The sequence below is a fragment of the Dermacentor andersoni genome, chromosome 3 (genome assembly GCF_023375885.2).
Source record: "Dermacentor andersoni chromosome 3, qqDerAnde1_hic_scaffold, whole genome shotgun sequence".
Lineage (NCBI taxonomy): Eukaryota > Metazoa > Arthropoda > Arachnida > Ixodida > Ixodidae > Dermacentor > Dermacentor andersoni.
This window is the reverse complement of record NC_092816.1, coordinates 218,426,116-218,444,286: the sequence shown is the minus strand read 5'-3', so window position 1 is coordinate 218,444,286 and position 18,171 is coordinate 218,426,116. Positions and strand designations below refer to the sequence as shown.

The following is an 18,171-nucleotide window of genomic DNA, read 5'->3' as shown; positions in this document are numbered from 1 at the left end:
AGCCTAGTGAGGGAGAAGGAGCAGCGCACATGCGAGCGAGGAACGGAGCCCGTGTGCTTGCCCTCTCCTGTGGAGTGCAAGGCTGAGGGTCAGGCGAGGGAAAAGGGGAGTTCTCCGGCGGCTGCTAGGGTGCCACGACGTCCTCCTCGCCCACCGCTCCGTACACAGTGGAGACAACCGCTTCGTTTACTACGGCACTGGCCTAGCAAATTGCGGAGGCCGTAGGGACGCGTTGCCGGTGCTGGGGTGTCTTCTGTGCGGTTTGGCACTATACTCTGTATCGGCTGCTGCGGCGCCGATGAAACACACCGAGACGGTTGCAGGGGAATGAACGACGTGCTTTACTGCGAGCTACATTTATACCCGCCATCGGCAGTGGAGGGCTGAGAGAAGCTGGAGACCCAGAGAAGCTGGATGTGCGCGCATGTTCCATGGCATCTGGGCCAATGACTCAGCTACCGTTACATCCTCCTTCGTTAGGAAAACAAAACAAAAAGAATGTGCAAACACAAACAAAGCTCTGAATGGCACAGGCCATTCGCACAAATGTTTTGTTATAGACAGCGCCTGTATTGTACAGTTAAACCACTTGCGCAATGTCCTCGTTGTACGCGAGGCGACGAGGTGGTGCTCGTTGTCGTGTCGACCTCCTCAGTGCTCGTATTGGTGGGGCGGTGCCTCGGCGCCCGGACGAAGGAGGCGCTGTGCTGAGCTGTGGCACGGCCGTACGAAACTGCGGTGTACCGATGCGAGAAGTGACTGAATCGTCGGAGCTGGCGTCGTCGCCGGTATAGTTTCGTCACAAAAGGCTCTCTGGTCGGCAGCAGGTGCTGCCGGTTTCGTCGCAGCGCTCTTTCATCCTCGGTGAGGACGTCGTACGACCTGGGAAACATGGCCTGCCGCAACACTATTGGGGTCCATGCACTCTTCCTCACCCGAACGACGTCACCCTTCTGTAGCGGGACCAACGACCGCTTGGCGCTGTTTGTTTGACGATGCTTGTACACCTTGTGTTCCGGACTGCAGCGCAAGTCGGGTAATGTGGTGCGAAGTGCAGGGCCCTGGAGGAGCTCTGCAGGAGTTCGGCCGCACTCTAGAGGTGTGCTCCTGTAAGCAAGAAGTCCCAACCAGAGATTTTGTTTAAGTTCCGTGGTTTTTTATAGGATGCGCTTTACAATTTGCGCTCCCTTTTCCTCTAGACCATTTGATTGAAGGAATTGTGGACTCGAGGTGGTATGCTTCAAATCGTATCGCATTGCAAACGCAGCGAAGTAATTACTTGGGAATTGCGGACAGTTGTCGGTGCATACTTCCATTGGTATGCCGTAACGTGCAAAAATGGAGCTAGTTGACTCAATGACGCTCCTCGCTGACAAGCCTTGGAGCAGTTCTACTTCGGGGAAGTTAGACAAAGCATCGTATAAACATAAGTACGATTTCCCACCGTAGTGGAAGATGTCGGCGCCCACTCGGTACCGGGGTTGTTTAGGCACATCGCGCACTTTCAGTGGCTCTCGCGGTTGGCTGTATGCGTATTGCATATACACTGCACTTCTTAACGAACGCCTCAATGTCGGAGTTCATTCCGGGCCAAAAAACAAGTTGTCGTGCCCTGAATTTGTTCTGGTTGATTCCCATATGGCCGTGATGGATTCTTTCTAGCATCTCCCGTCGCAAGCTATTTGGTATTAAAACTTTGTAGCCTGTGAGCAGAACGCCTCGAACTTCAGACAGTTCACGCTCGGATGACTTGAACGGCCCTTCAGTTGGAGTGTCAGTACTTAAACATTTCAGAACGCCGCTTAGATACGGAGCGTTCCTTGTTTCTGCTGCCAGTCTCATCCACGTGTCGTCGCTAACAAGGGAGGAAACCATACTTACAGCATGGATTTCCACGTCATCACTCGAGATACTCGTATCATCCTTGACGGAGGCCCTTGACAGCAAATCTGTGAGCAGAAGTTTCTTTCCTGGAACGAAGCACATTGAAATGTCATACCGCATCCGCCTAAGAAAGGACCGCTTCAGCCTCGGTGGCATGTCGCCAAGTGCTTTTTTGTAGATGGCAATGAATGGGCGTTGGTGTGTTTCCACTGTAGCCTTACGGACGTAGACGAAGTGGAAGGATTTTTTGCACCCGTATCCGATAGCCATCGCTTCCTTCTCTATTTGAGAATACCGCTGCTGAGAGCCGGTGAGCACTTTAGAAGCGTAAGCCACGGGTTTCCATGCGTTGTTATGACACTGCCACAAAGGTGCGGCGATCCGTTCTGTGACGCATCACAAGACACTTTTGTCAGCTTTTCCGGGTCAAATATTGGCAGAAGAGGTTGTTTTGCCGTTCTTTGCGCCAGCGTCGGTAAAAATTTCCCAATGTAGTTGACAACCCCGAGTATTCGCTGGACACCTGATCTGTCGCAAGGGGCGGGCATTTCCAGCGTACTTTTAACTAGTGCAGGGTTTGGTTTTATACCTTCTGCACTGATAACATCACCTAAGAACTCTACTTCCTCAACACCAACTGTGCACTTCTCAAGATTAAATGTGAGACCGGCCTGTTCGGCTGCTTGTAGCACCAACCGTAGGCGCTTGTCATGTTCCTGCGGGGAGGTGCCCCAAACTAGTATGTCGTCTACGTACACTTTTACGCCGGGAAGCGGGTCGGAAATTTCGTTCAGTGTTTTCTGAAACACTTCAGATGCCGACGAAATACCGAAAGGCGACCTCAAGAAACGATATCGACCGAACGGCGTTGCAAAAGTGCAAATCCTGGCCTTTTCTTCGTGCAATGGGATTTGATGGAACCCCGAGTTTGCATCAAGTCGGGAGAATACGGTTGCGCCCGCCAGCTCGGCTTCTATGTCTTCTCGCCTTGGCATATCGTAGTGTTCCCGCTTTATGCATTCGTTTATCTTTCTAGGGTTCATGCACACTCGAATCTTTCCGTCTTTTTGCGAAAGATAACGAAAGGACTCACTCAGTCTGTGTCTTCTGTGACTTTGACGATGATCTCAGTCCTCTCCATGCGTTCCAGTTCTGCACGAAGCGATTCTCGTAGAGCCAAAGGTACACGTCGCGCTGTTTGGACGACAGGCGTAGCGTCTTGATGCAGGGCGGTAGAGGCGTCGAACGCAGCCTGTGCCGTTGAACAGGTGTTGAAAGTCGCGAATGACTTCATCCCAACTGTTCAGTGTAACGATGTGAACTTCTCGTAGTAAAATCCCCAGGTCTTCGTACGCTTGTAGACCAAGGATTGTTTGATTTCCTTTGCGTACTACGAAGAAGTTGCAAACGCTGTTTCGGTCTTTCAACTGCACTTCCGTCCTGAGGACCAAGTGTTTTCTCACGCCGCCGCCATAAGACCTCAGGGTCGCACTGCTTGGACCTAATGATGGCTTGAAGGACATTTTCCTGTAAAGAGCGAAGGGCAAAAGGTTAGCTTGGGATCCCGTGTCCACTTTCAACTTGACCATCATATTGTTCATGTGTACTTCGACCATCCATTCACGTCGACTGCTGACGCTGCTGACCGACACGTCGAGTACGTTATAGTCTCGTTCGGATTCTTGCAGCGAGTCCACCTGGTTATTTGCCTTGCAGCAAACTGCAAAATGGTTCCTTGCTTGGCACTTTCTGCATCTTCGTCCGAACGCTGGGCAGCTGCGCGGCGCATGGGTTCGGCCGCATTTAAATTGCCTTGACTGTGGTCTGCCCGAGAAACTGCGTTCCTTTCGTACCGCGTCCACCTTCACTGCTGGTGTTTATTCCATATCTTCTGGTGGTCAGCCGCATTTTCAGCGGCCTTACAGATTTGCTCTGCTTTCCTCAAAGTTAGCTTGCTATCTGCGAGCAACTTTTCTTGTACTTTGCAGTCATTGGTGCCAAAAACTATTTGGTTTCTAATCATTGACTCCGTCTATATGCGCCGCACTTGCACGCTTGGGCTTGCGTTTTCAAATCAGGCAGAAAATGCTCAAAGGACTCACCGGAATTCTGGACTCTCTTCCTGAAGAGATAGCGTTCGTGGACTTCGTTGCGTTGGGCAACGCAGTATTCTTCGAACTTCTTGGCCACCGTCTCATAGTCAAGCTTGCTTTCGCCATCCGCAAACATGGAAATTCGCTGGGTATCGGATGGCAAAGTACTTATGCAGAAGACACATAATTCTAGGGTCAGCAGCCTTACAAGTGAAGAAGATTTAGCCCAAATAGTGTGATTTCGTATACTTGGGCTGCATGACAGATGCAATCTTTAAATCGAAATGGCTTACACATCAAAGCAAATTGATGATCTTTCTTTGAACAAAAATGCGGCCATTTTTCATAGCAACATACGCAGTTTAAGAAAAAAACGTAAACCTGTTCACCTCATTTTTGCCGGTGCATAATTTCTTGTGTGACGTCATTGCAACAAGTGAAACTTGGCTTTTGAACGATGAAATCGTAGATCTGCCAGGGTACAGATTAATATCCCGCCCGCGTGTGTCACGTTATCGAGGGGGCTGTGTCGCCCTTTTTGTGAGAAATAATCTCGATTTTATAATACTGCGTTCGATTACACTCTCTTCCTGCGATATTGAACTGTTTGTGAAAATAGAAATCGGTTATATTGTAGGCGTGGTCTATCGACCTCCCCACGCGAGCCTTGGCAGTTTTCTCGATAAACTGGAATGAATATTATCTTGCATACGAAACTACCAAGCTACGCAGGTTGTAATCGTTGGTGACATGAACATTGATGTACTTAATCCAATTGATACACAAGGATTATTCTTACCTCCTTAAATCGTTCAATTTCCGAAATTAAATATGTCAACCGACGCGTGTAACAAGCACTACGGCTACTCTCTAATAGATTATGCAGTGACGAACATCGAGTCTGGAATTGATAGTCGAGTGTGCAGTCCACCTCTATCAGACCATTTGCCTAACTTCACGGCATTTAACAGCCAAAGTCTAAAGAAGAAAGATGACGGGAGGCTTATAACTAGATTAGATTATAGGAAGTTTAGAGATAAAATCCTTGAGGCCGACCTTGAACAAGTGTACAATGATAATGTACACATAGAGTTTTCCAACTTAATTAGCTTAATTAGGCATTTGATGAATGAGTGTTGCAGTACATATACTCGAAGTTCTTCTAATCAGCGTATTTGTCCATAGATGACGACACAAATTTTGGAAATACTTAAAACAAAAGAATACTGGTATAACAAATGTAGGCATAATACCAATAATACTTACTACTTACGTTAGTGCAGGACATTTCGCAACAAAGTGGTGTCCATGATGAGGCCGGGTCCGAAAGATATATTTTAATTCGCAACGTATCAGTCAAGCTGCCGGCGATTCCAAACAACTGTGGCCAATAGTAAATGAGGTTACTGGTAAAAAAACAAAAAAGTGTGTTTATCCTCCCACTGTCGATGCAGACACTGTTGAAGACTTCAACACGTATTTTACTACTCTAGGTCCAGCACTAGCCGCTCAACTATCACAGCTAAATAGTGAAGCTCCTCCCACTCCTAATCCAGTAGTAAATTCGTTTATTCTAGGAGAGATAGAGCTCAGTGACATCGTTTCAAACATATTAAATACACCTAACAATAAAGCGTCAGGACCCAACGGCATTTCTGTAAGGGTGTTAAAGGAAAATATTGATATATTAGGCCCAGTTTTGTGTCGAACGTTCAATCATTCTATTACTCATGCAATATATCCAAATTCTTTAAAAATTGCCAGTTATTCTAATCCATAAAGAAGGTGATCCGTCTGACCCTTCAAATTATAGGTCAATCTCTGTTTTAAGCATAATCAATACTGTTTTTCAAAAAATTTTATCGAATCGGATGAAAATATTCCTTGATAAGTACAATGTGCTCTTCCATCAGCAACATGGCTTCAGACCTCGTTTCTCAACAGCTGCTGCAGTCATCACGTTAACGCAAAAATGGCTTGACTGACTGACTGGTTCTTGGCTAACAAATTCACAATTAACACAAAGAAAACAATATATGGTTTTTGAGCCACGCTTCAAAATAGTAAACACTACATCTTTAAACATGGCTTTAGAACTAAATAAACTAGTAGCTGCCGTCTTTTTATATTTAAAGAAAGCATTCGACACAGTTGATCATTGCAGCTTATTGGACAAACTTAAACATTGGAGGCTTCGAGGCAAAATATTTGACTTTTTACAAAGTTATATGCACGATCAATCTCAGGTCGTGAACGTCAATAACATAACTTCTTCAAAACAGAATATTGTTACTGGAGACCCTCAGGGCGCCGTATTAGGTCCGCGTCTTTTTTCTTTGTATATAAATGACCTGCAACAAATTATAGACTCTGCAGAAATATTAATGTACGCAGATGACACATGTATTAAAGTAACTGCGGATGATATTGGAGAACCTAGTCATAAGGTAAATCTAGAGTTAAACAGAATTTCTGACTGGTTCTTGGCTAACAAATTCACAATTAACACAAAGAAAACAATATATGGTTTTTGAGCCACGCTTCAAAATAGTAAACACTACATCTTTAAACGTACATATCAATGACATCCCATTGGATCAGACAAGTTCTTACAAATACATTGGGGTAATTTTTGATAAGCACCTGCATTGGGAAGATCACATAAACAGCGTCTGCTCTAGATTAGCATCTGGTTGCTACGGCTTGACTCTAGCCCGCGAGTACTTTGACACCTCAGTTTTACGACTTATGTATTTTGCTTTTATTGAAAGTCACTCAAGGTATTGCATTGACTCGTGGAGATGAGCGTATAAAACCATATTAAATCCGATTATTAGGCTCCAAAAACGCGCAATGAGAATTATGTCTCCTTCTAAAAATTTAGATACCACGGCCCCATTATTCCACCAATATCACATATTACGATTTAACACTTTACGTCAGCAGAGCATTTCATTGTGTGTTTATAGGGTTGTTAGATTCAACAACCCATTCAGCTCATCTATATTTTACTCGTCTTCGCGTTGTACAAGAAATGTAACTGCAGGTCATTTTAATCTCACACCGTGTAGCAATCTAGAGGAAGACGAAGTGTGGCAGTTGCCTGAACGCCATATACATCAGTTGCAAATATACATTATTTTACACTCGTGGGCCTGCTTTCTTCCTGCAATATTTTGGTGAAAGGGGCGGGGTACAATCACGGAACTTGGCAGCGGACGTTGTCTACCTGCCGCCACAATGGCAAATCAACCGACACAAGCGACAACGCCTCAGTAGCCCGTACCAACGGTCATCCTCACTCATCCGCGGGACCCAGGGACATTTTGTGGCACGGACAACGCCGACGTCGAAGACTGGCTTACGATGTGCGAGCGAGTGTGCGACAACAGGTGGGATCCAACAATGAAGCTAGCAAACGTGATATTTGATCTAAGAGGAACTGCGAAGCAATGGTACGACGCACACGAAGCTGACCTAACGAGCTGGGATGTCTGCAAAGAAAAAATGCGCGCCCTGTTTGGCAGACCTGTCGGTCGTCAGCTGGCAGCAAAAAAAGAACTTGCGTGCCGCGTTCAGACGTCCACAGAATCCTATGTCGTATACATACAGGATGTGCATGACCGAGGCAGACAAGATTGGTCACATACTGAAATATATTGCAGACGATGCCTTCAATCTCCTGATGTGCAAGGATTGTGCCACTGTGGATGCAATTATAAAGGAGTGCCGGCGGTTCGAACAAGCGAAGGGCCGCCGCTTCGCTCAAACTTTCGATTGATTGCCCAATACCGCCGCGACATCTTCTTGCGAAGACCCGCCGCGGTTCGTTCAGCCCACAGGACCGGAAGATATCACGCGCATCGTTTGCCGTAAGCTTGAGGTCATGGCTCCGGCTCCAGTTTGTTCCGACTCTCGAGAAAGCGTGCCCGCTATCTTCTTGTACAAGCGCTCGTTCGGGAGGAAATATCAAGTTTGGGTATCCCATCTCTCTGCTCGGTCCGCCATACAAACACCTACCAGATTTCTCCAGCCGCTCGCTCCCAGACGCAAAGCTTTCCGCCACTACGTCGCAACCCTGCTGACTGGCGCACAGCGGATGATAAACCCTTCTGTTTTGATTGTTCCAGTATTGGACACATCGCCTGTCATTGCCGCAACCACTGGTCGTCGCCTCCTCGGTGGTCGTCTCCGAGTCACTACCGCCAAGTACCAGACAATCGTGCTTTCTCGCCCTATACGCCGATTAGGAACATCTACGCCGACAGTGCTCCACCAAGATCCAGGCGCTCCCCGTCTTCGCAAGGTCGTAGGTCCCGTTCGCCTCTCGTTCACCGCTCTTCGTCCCCTTCTGCAACCGGTCGCTTCGCTTCGGGAAACTAGGCGGTACAGCTCCCGGAGGTGAAGCTGCAACTCCGACCCGGCCCACAAATCCTCCATTGACCCTGCCTACCTGTGGAAACCTACTGGACATTGAAGTTGATGGCGTTCCTGTTAGATCTCTCGTTGATACAGGAGCGCAGCTTTCAGTTATGAGCGCTGCTCTCCGCCGAAGGCTCAAAAAGGTTCTGACACCCGCCGTACCGTGCACTGTGCGAGTCGCCGATGGGAGTACTTCACCTGTCCTCGGAATGTGCACAGCACGTGTGACCGTTGGGGGCCATTATGCCGTTGTTCTATTTATCGTCCTTGAACACTGTCCGCGCGACCTAATTCTCGGCCTCGACTTCCTTTCGAAACACTCTGCCCAAATTGACTGCTCCGCAGGTGTTGTACAGTTGGACCTGCCGCTTCCTGCCGACGCAACAACTTGTGCTTCACACCGCTTATGTTCTGCTGAGTTTGCAAGGCTGTCTCCACAAGCAGCTACAAATGTCCTCCTGACGCCCTGTCCTCCCGTACTTGATGGCGAGTACGTCGTGTCGCCGCTTACTGACGTGGTTTTGTCGCGCAATATTGCCCTACCAAGCACCTTAATCCGGATCCGCGAAAACTGTGCTCGCGTGCGCATCTTCAATTTTGGATTTTCGTCGCATGTGCTGCCACACGGTATCGCCATAGCGCATATCACTCCTTTGGAAGAATTTGAGATTTCTTCTTTGACCTCTGAATCCTTCCTCAGTACCAACGGACCTTTGTCACCCACTCCTCCGTACTCGACGCCTGCGGACGATGTTTCTAAGATGATCGCCCCTGACCTTCCTTCCGAGCAAACAACAGCTCTTCGTCACCTCCTGTCATCTTATCGGGACATCTTTGATTTGGACAACCGTCCACTTGGCCAGACATCTGTTGTCACACATCGCATCAACACCGGTGATGCCAGCCCCATTCATAGGCGGCCATATCGCGTCTCCGCAACAGGAAGGGCCATCATGAAGAAAGAGGTAGACAGGATGATGGACAAAGACATCATCGAACCTTCCAGTAGCCCGTGGGCATCACCGGTTGTCTCAGTAAAAAAAAAAGACAACTCCTGGCGCTTCTGCGTTGACTACCATCACCTCAACAGGATAACAAAGAAGGATTTTTATCCCCTGCCTCGCATTGATGACGGTCTTGACTGCCTTCACGGATCCCAATACTTTTCATCAATAGACCTCCGCTCCAGCTATTGGCAGATTAGCGTCGATGAGATGGACCGCGAGAAAACTGCCTTCGTCACACCGGACGGTCTGTATCAATTTAAAGTCACGCCCTTTGGATTATGCAATGCGCCAGCTACATTCGAGCGCATGATGGACTCTCCCTTGCGCGGCTTGAAGTGGTCTACATGCCTCTGTTACCTCTACGATGTGAATGTGTTTTCGCCGAACTTTGAGAGCCACCTGCGGCGCCTCACAACCGTACTCTCCGTGTTTCCCAGGGCTGGCCTTCAGCTAAACTCCTCAAAGTGCCATTTCAGTCGCCGTGAAATTAACATGCTCGGCCATCTCGTAAACGCCGCTGGGATCCAATCTGATCCACAGAAAGTTCACGTCGTGCGAAATTTTCCTGTACCTTGTTCAACAAACGATGTCCGTAGTTTTCTGGACTTGTGTTCTTATTTCCGGCGATTTGTGAAAAATTTTGCCGACATCGCGCACCCTCTCACTGACCTTCTTAAGAAAGACGTCTCTTTCTCTTGGGGACCACTGCAGGAGAAAGCCTTCTCTATCCTGATTTAGCGGCTTACAACTTCCCCAATTCTGTCACACTTTGACGCTTCTGCGCCCACTGAAGTACGAACTGACGCGAGTGGTCATGGCATCGGCGCTGTCCTCGCTCAGCGTCAACAGGGCCAAGACCGTGTCATCGCTTACGCTAGCCGCCTTCTTTCTACGCCCGAGCGAAATTACTCCATTACTGAGAGAGAATGTCTCGCGCTCGTATGGGCGGTCGCGAGATTTCCGCCGTTCCTTTTCGGTCGGAGCTTCTGCGTCGTAACCGATCATCACGCCCTCTGCTGGCTCTCCTCTTTGAAGGGCCCAGCTGGACGGCTTGCACGTTGTGCATTGCGTCTACAATAATATACATTTTCTAATATGTATAAGTCAGGGCCCCTGCATAAAGACTTCTGAACTAAACGTAACAGCGCAAACAACTAAGACGAGCCACAAAAAGAAAGACAGGACACACACTGGCGCTGACTAACAACTTCTTTTTTCCTTTCGTCGTTGATGCATACATATACCTAGGCCACATAATCGCGCAGGCGCAAAGAATACACTACTGACATCTGCCAACTTAACGTATACGTAAACGTAGGAAACCAAATTCTGATTGGTGCAGGGACAACGATGTGTCACTAATGCAATTATTTCCTTGTCTTTTTATGTGATAGGCCTCTAAGGCAAGCCGCGCATGTTCATTCTTGCTTTTTCCAAGAATTATCGTCCGATCAAATCGCGCCTCACAATTGCTGCAAGAGTTTATATGCGCAACCAGGTGCGCTCCTTTATCTACATTTTTGTTTACTTTTTGCGCATGTTCCCTGAGTCGCTCATTGACGCAACGCCCTGTCTGGCCAACGTATGTCTTACCACATGAGAGTGGAATGCCATAAACCACGCCGACAGCGCACGACACGTATGAGGCATCATGCCGAATTTGGCATCCTCCTCTGTTCTCTCCGCAGGTGCGGGAACATAGCTTTGAAAGCTTGTTTGGCGCAGAAATTGCCAAAGGAACGCCATGCCTGCAAGCAACTTTCTTGAGTTGATGGGTCACCTTATGTATATAAGGGACCACCGCAGGCCTTCGCGTTTCACGTTCGGCGGCCGGCCTTTTTGTGGTTTTACTTCTCTGGATCAGAGCTTCAACCACTTCAGTCAAAAGCGACATAGGGAACCCAGCTGCCAAAAGTCGGCTGATCTGATTGTCAAAACTTTCTTGCATCTTGTGCACACACGAACTCTTAAGTGCCAATTCTATACATGACGATGCAATACCTCTTTTCACAATCTTCGAGTGCGCAGACCTGAAGGACAACAGTTCCTTTTTCGCACGGGGTTGATACGCCCAACACACATGGCGTTCGCAGAATTGAAGCTTCAGTTCCAAAAACTGCAATACATTGTTTTGTGGACTCTCGTGGGTAAACATAAGACCTTGTCCATGTACCTTAAAATCTTCTAAAACCTTATTGATTGTATCCTGGTAGGACGAGTCAAGCGATAAAAATACCAAAAAATCATCGACATATCTAAAAACATTTAAAACTTTCCGCTCAATAAAAGCATGGTCTAAAGAATGATCCACACAAGACAAAAAAATATCCACAAGGACGGGAGCAACACATGATCCAATACAAATACCATTCCGTTGTAAATACGGTTGGTCATTAAAAACAATAAAAGTAGCTCTAAGGTAATATTCTAAAAGACTTAAAAAATTTCCCACTGAAACTCCGGCATGATTCTGGAACGAGATCGTACCACTATACTCAATACATTCATGTACCGAAGACAGGAGTTGACGCTGTGGAACTGAATAAAATAAATCTTCAACATCAACAGAAAAACCATAACCTACATCCGTATTCCCACGCAAGAACTGCACCACGTCATTCGAATTCTTTGTTCGGAAAGGGTCGTTCAATGTTAGCAACTTTAAGTTCTTTTGCAGGAATTGGCTCACATTCTTCTGCCAACAACCAGATTCACTAATAATGGTCCTGAATGGTGAATCTGGCTTGTGAGTTTTAGCCTTAAAAAATACCGATAGGCACTTTCCTACTTTTCTCAATGCTTTTTGCAAGCGGCATCAATTGCAGTTTTTTACAAAAGTCAACAAACTTTGTTTTTATCCTCACTGCACTTTTCTTAATAGGAACAAAGTTTTTTAGCACAGCCTGCAACGCTTTCTCGTTAAAGATGCCCTTCTCGACGACAACAAACCCACCTTCTTTACCGGCTCCCAAAAGGCTCAGTTCGTTATCTTTTAGGAAAGACAACGTTCGTCGAACACTGACATCAGAACAGCGTGAAGGTCCTTTAGGTACTACCTTTTCCAAACGCTCGACACCTTCAAGAAGGCAGCAATCGCGGTCTTCTTGATTCGCCTTGGAAGCAACATTTCTATTAATAGCTATGAGTTCATGAGCATGGACACTAGAAGGAACACAGAACTTAGGGCCTTTCATTAGCAAACGGTTAACCTCATCAGGTAGAACAGCATTACCAAGCACCTTAACACTTTTTGTTTCATCTAGGGTAATTTTTGCACCAGATCTACACAAGATCTTTACCATGCAATTCCATCTTGCTTCCGTGAGCTGAGCAGCAAGGCGAATATAAGATCGGTAATTCCTAAGAGCTATCCACTCGGCGTCAGCAGCATGGCAAACAGAACAAAGCCAGTCCTTGAAAAGTCGGATTTGCCGCCACAGTTCCGAGCGTAAGAGTTTACACAGTCTCTTGACATGGCTCCACGATGGAGACACAGGACTGAACAAAGCACTCACATCTGTCGGCACAAGTCCTTTGCGTAGGGAGAACCTGTAAAGTCTTACACGGCAAGTCGCAATGATGATGTGGCTGATCAATGCATTGACGACAGTAGAAGTTGAAGAACATGAAGACACACAAAAAGAGGGACCCACTGCACTAGAAAGGAATTTCAGTAGCACTTCTTTTGGGCCTAGTTGGTACATACTTCTAAACTAAACGTAACAGCGCAAACAACTAAGACGAGCCACAAAAAGAAAGACAGGACACACACTGGCGCTGACTAACAATTTCTTTTTGCCTTTCGTCGTCGATGCATATATATACCTAGGCCACATAATCGCGCAGGCGCAAAGAATACACTACTGACATCTGCCAACTTAACGTATACGTAAACGTAGGAAATCAAATTACCATACATCCCTTTCGCATACTTCGTGACACATCGTTGTCCCTGCACCAATCAGAATTTGATTTCCTACGTTTACGTATACGTTAAGTTGGCAGATGTCAGTAGTGTATTCTTTGCGCCTGCGCGATTATGTGGCCTAGGTATATATATGCATCGACGACGAAAGGAAAAAAGTTGTTAGTCAGCGCCAGTGTGTGTCCTGTCTTTCTTTTTGTGGCTCGTCTTAGTTGTTTGCGCTGTTACGTTTAGTTCAGAAGTATGTACCAACTAGGCCCAAAAGAAGTGTTACTGCATAAAGACGCCGACTGCCTGTCTCGCAATCCCGTGGATCAACCGGACGACACCGATGCAGACTTATACATCAGTGTTCTATCCCTCTCCGGCTTACTCCATATTGGCGACGAGCAGCGCAAAGATCCTGTTCTTCGAACACTTATGGAACGCCTAAGCTCCTCGCCCAATGACCCGTCCCTCCGGATGTTCACCTTGCGCGATGGAACTTTATACCGTCGTAGCGTTCGTCCTGACGGCCCGGAGCTCCTCCTAGTCGTTCCCAAGCACCTTCGACTCGCCGTGCTCCAGCAACTTCACGACGCTCCTACTGCTGGACATCTGGGCATCAGCCGTACATACGACCGCCTGCGGCGCCGCTTCTTCTGGCCCGGCATTTATCGTTCTGTGTGCCGTTATGTCGCTTCTTGCGACCTGTGTCAGCTCCAGAAGACACCTGCTATGCCTCCCGCTGGTTTGCTTCAACCAATTGATATCCCTACAGAGCCCTTCTTCCGTGTGGGCCTACACCTCATTGGCCCCTTTCCAATTTCCGTCAAAGGAAAAAATGGATTGCTGTAGCAACCGATTAGGCCACGAGATATGCCATCACACGAGCGCTACCAACCAGTTGCGCTACAGATGTGGCCAACTTCTTACTATACGACGTCATCCTGCATCACGGCGCCCCTCGCCAGTTGCTGACGGATCGCGGCCGCTACTTTCTATCGAAGATCGTCGATGATCTGCTCCGCTCCTGTTCTACAGAGCACCAGCTTGCTACCGCGTACCACCCTCAAACGGATGGCCTCACCGAGCGACTCAACCGCACGCTAACTGAAATGCTGACTACGTACGTTTCCGACAATCACCGTGACTGGAACGTCGCTTTCCATACATCCCTTTCGCATACAACTCGTCCCGTCACGACACTGGCGGATTTTCACCATTTTACCTTTTGTATGGCCGCGACCCCACCTTGCCCTTTGACACGTTGCTACCTTCCGCAGTACAATCACCCAGCACTGGTTACACTCGCGATGCTATGACTTGGCCGCCCAGGCCCGAGATGTCGCCCGTCATCGCCTCGCAGTCTCTCAAGCTTCTCAAAAGCGACGCTACGACCTCCGTCACCGAGACTACCATTTTTCACCTGGTTCCCTTGTCCTTCTCTGGACGCCTTCACGTCGCGTCGGCTTGTCGGAAAAACTACTTTCCCGTTATTCTAGTCCGTACCAGATCTTACGCCAACTGTCCGACGTGACCTACACGAGATCGCCCCAGTCGGTCAGCCTTCAGTGCCTCCCAACGTCGCCAGCGGTGCTCTTCACGTCGTCAGGCTCAAGCCCTATGTCTCCCCATTAAGTGAGGCTCTATAACTTGCACCGGGAGGGTGATGTTACGGTGAAGGGAAGGAAGAAGTTGAATTGGACTAGAGGAAGACGAAGTCTGGCAGTTGCCTGAACGCCATATACATCAGTTGTAAATATACATTATTTTACGCACGTGGGCCTGCTTTCTTCCTGCAACAATATATACGGAGAGCGTATGCTACAGTTCACAGGCATTAAAACCTGGAACGGACTCCCAGCGGGAGTCATTAATTCCTCGAACTTCCCTAGTGCCCTGAAACAATATTTTCTTTCTTTGTTAAAGACAGAGTAAATCATGAATTTCTTCATAGATCTGTAAAAAGCAAGAAGAAGAATATTTTTAGACTACTTTCTGGTTATTCTATGTAATTAGTATGACGCGATTGTGTTGTTTTGTTATGCATTGAAATGTCACATTGCTCTCGTTTTTGCTCATTGTGTACTTATTGAATTTCAAACATTCGGTGCTTTATCAACCAGTTCAGTAATAATCGATATTGTGTGCAATTTTTTCTGGGGAACGTAAAGGAAATTGACAATATAGTACATATCCTTACATTGAGATGTATTCTCCTCTATTTGAACTGTGCCCCTCACACTGTTCTTTGGTACTCTGATGTATTCACTTACTTTTAGTTGACTTGTGAATTGACAATGAACAACTTTGTATGTACAATTACTGTTGCTCTTTTTTATTCTTGCTGTGCTAGGATTACCTTTATATTTCTTATCGGATCTTCAACTAGCCGTCGGCTATAGGTCCGACAAGTGGTTGTTACTTGTGTATAATAATCTCGAAAAAAAGTAAACAACTTTCTAAACATGTTGTTGATTTCGATGCCTTCTTCGCCTGCGATACTCAAAAGCAACGCAGCTTTCGCAGACTCCGGTCTAGGTTTGTCGGTTGGCTCCGAGGCAGTCAATAAAAGCTCAAACTTCTGTTTGAAGAGCTGCCAGCGTCTGCTGATATCCCCCGTCAAACTCAGCGGCTCCGGTGGCTTCAGGCATTCCATCTGGCTGGTCGGTGATGCCCACTGCTACTTCGACGACGACGGCACACTTCTGACACCATGTATCGGCTGCTGCGGCGCCAATGAAACACACCGAGACGGTTGCAGGGGAATGTACGACGTGCTCTATTGCAAGCTAGATTTATACCCGCCATCGGCAGTGGAGGGCAAGGGAGTGACCTCCTCTGCCAGAGAAGCTGAATGTGCGCGATTACAACGAAGGCGCCAAAAAAAAAACAACGGACAAAGGAAGGAGACACGAGAAAACCACGTAGGCGCACTAACAACTGAGCGTTTTATTTCTTGACAAAGGAATAAACACCTGCTGTCAAGGATCGAAACAACAAGAAGAAACAAGGCCGTCATCAGCATCACACAAGGAAACCACAATACAGAAACACTTTTAAGTGCCGCTCCCAAGATACGCCAGTTCCTTTGTCGAAAGGGAAACTGAGGCTTCACTGATGCAATCATCACCACGCTTTTTGATCTCAAGCGCTTCCACTATCTCCCTTGTCAGTTGATCATCAGTTTTGTTCAAAACACAGGTCCTATCAAAATCTGGAATGCACTTGTGAGCCTTACAATGCGCACTTATGTGACCGGAGCGCTGGTTTTCCATCTTATATCGATGCTCATGCAATCTATCATTCAGACATCTGCCCGTTCGGCCTACATATGATGAACCACACGACAAGGGAACCGAATAAACTACTTTCTTTACACATCCGAGATGCTTCTGCCCATGTTTTTTGCGCACACCTGTTTATTTTCCCGATGGGTTGCGTTCACCTTGGCACACATCAAACCAAGACGTTTCGGAGCGGAAAATAAAACCCGAACAACAGCTCGTTTGCCTAATTTTTCAGATTGTGAGATATGCCGTGAACATATGGAACATCCTTTCTGAACATCCTTCCTTCGTCCGTTGTTTTATTTGGCGCCTTCGTTATAATCATGCATAACCAACTCGCCCACCAGCACGTGCTCAGTGAATGTGCGCGCATGCCCCGTGGCGTCTGGGCCAGTGACTCGGCTACCGTTACACACTCTACTGGCCTTCCACCAGCTCCGCAGGTCACTGATGTTTGCGATAGAAGAGCCACGCATAAATTTATTGTGTCACTGCTTAATCTGAATCCATTTATTCTGAAAACTCTGAAAACTACGACATCAACTCCATGTGCCAGGTGGCACATGTGGTGCCTGAGCACCAGAGAAGGGAAACTTAGGGCTGCCTTAATCCTCACCAAAAATCGCTTGCGTATTCCACTCGTAAACTAATCAAGCCTTAGCTTATATTCACATACCTCGGCATAGCTTTTGACAGACAACAACATTCCTTCTCCTTACAGAATGGTTTCAGGAAAGACCCTTCGGCCCACACAACTAGCCACAGCACTTCACAGCTTTGAAAAGTTGGTAATAAATCAGGGTTATCATATCCGATGGTTAATAGTACAAGGGCCTGGAATGTCTAAAGAGTGTCATGACTGTTGCATGATGCATACAATAATTAAAAATAGACTGCTATAAACAATAAATATTGTCTATATACAGGCCTATATTTACTATCTGTATAGGAGCGTAAAATATATATGTACTGCTAAAATGACAAGCCTATAAGTGATGTTTGTGTTTACTAAAATGCATGAGGAGATGAACTTTAAAGATGGTCGAAATTTCCGGAGTCCTCCACTACGGCGTGCCTCATATCAGAAAGTGGTTTTGACACGTAAAACCCTATAACTTAATTTTTTAATGAGGAGATGGGAAGATTAAGCATTTCGACTGGCAGAGTCTTTTACTAAGCACTCTTCGCCTTGCCATAGCCCTTACGCACAATGGTCCGGAAGCCGGTAGTACATGATTTAGGAGTTTGAATGCTATGATTTAAGACTTTGAAGATACTATATATATCCAGCGTACCTCAATCATTGAAATAAGTACATGACAGTGTTGTTATTTAAAAGTGTATTGTTGCCAAGGAAAAGGGCTGTGTTGAAAGTCACACAGGTGCACTTTGTATCCCGATTCCTGTGACAGCCTATGTAAGGCTGACAATATTTGTCAAATAAATAAACAAATAAAAGTATAGTGTGTGTAATATTAGATTGCTGTTATGTTGTTTTATGGATAGACTATCTGTTCTCCATGATTGGTTGCTACATTTTTATTTTAGCCTTTTTTACGCGTCTATTC

At 46.8% G+C, this 18,171-nt stretch overlaps 1 protein-coding gene across 1 annotated transcript; it reads right to left on the bottom strand.

Annotated features, from left to right (window-relative positions):
• Positions 1-2,977: 2,977 nt before the first annotated feature.
• LOC140216619 (uncharacterized) lies at positions 2,978-17,837 on the bottom strand. The gene is made up of 4 exons (XM_072287000.1): positions 17,813-17,837; positions 11,718-12,205; positions 3,987-4,122; positions 2,978-3,036 (listed from the first exon to the last, which is right to left on the bottom strand). Exons 1-4 carry the CDS (start codon positions 17,835-17,837, stop codon positions 2,978-2,980), a joined length of 708 nt encoding a protein of 235 aa, XP_072143101.1.
• Between the last annotated feature and the right edge of the window lie 334 nt (positions 17,838-18,171).

What these genes read in the sequence shown, in the direction of transcription:
- LOC140216619 (XM_072287000.1), bottom strand. Translation starts at nt 17,837, where the DNA reads ATGTACTACCGGCTTCCGGACCATT. An exon ending in CTACCGGCTTCCGGACCATT is followed by an intron (nt 12,206 to 17,812) that starts GTGCGTAAGGGC and finishes GCTTGCAAAAAG; the next exon opens with CATTGAGAAAAGTAGGAAAG. An exon ending in GAAGAGAGTCCAGAATTCCG is followed by an intron (nt 3,037 to 3,986) that starts GTGAGTCCTTTG and finishes CGCTTCGTGCAG; the next exon opens with AACTGGAACGCATGGAGAGG.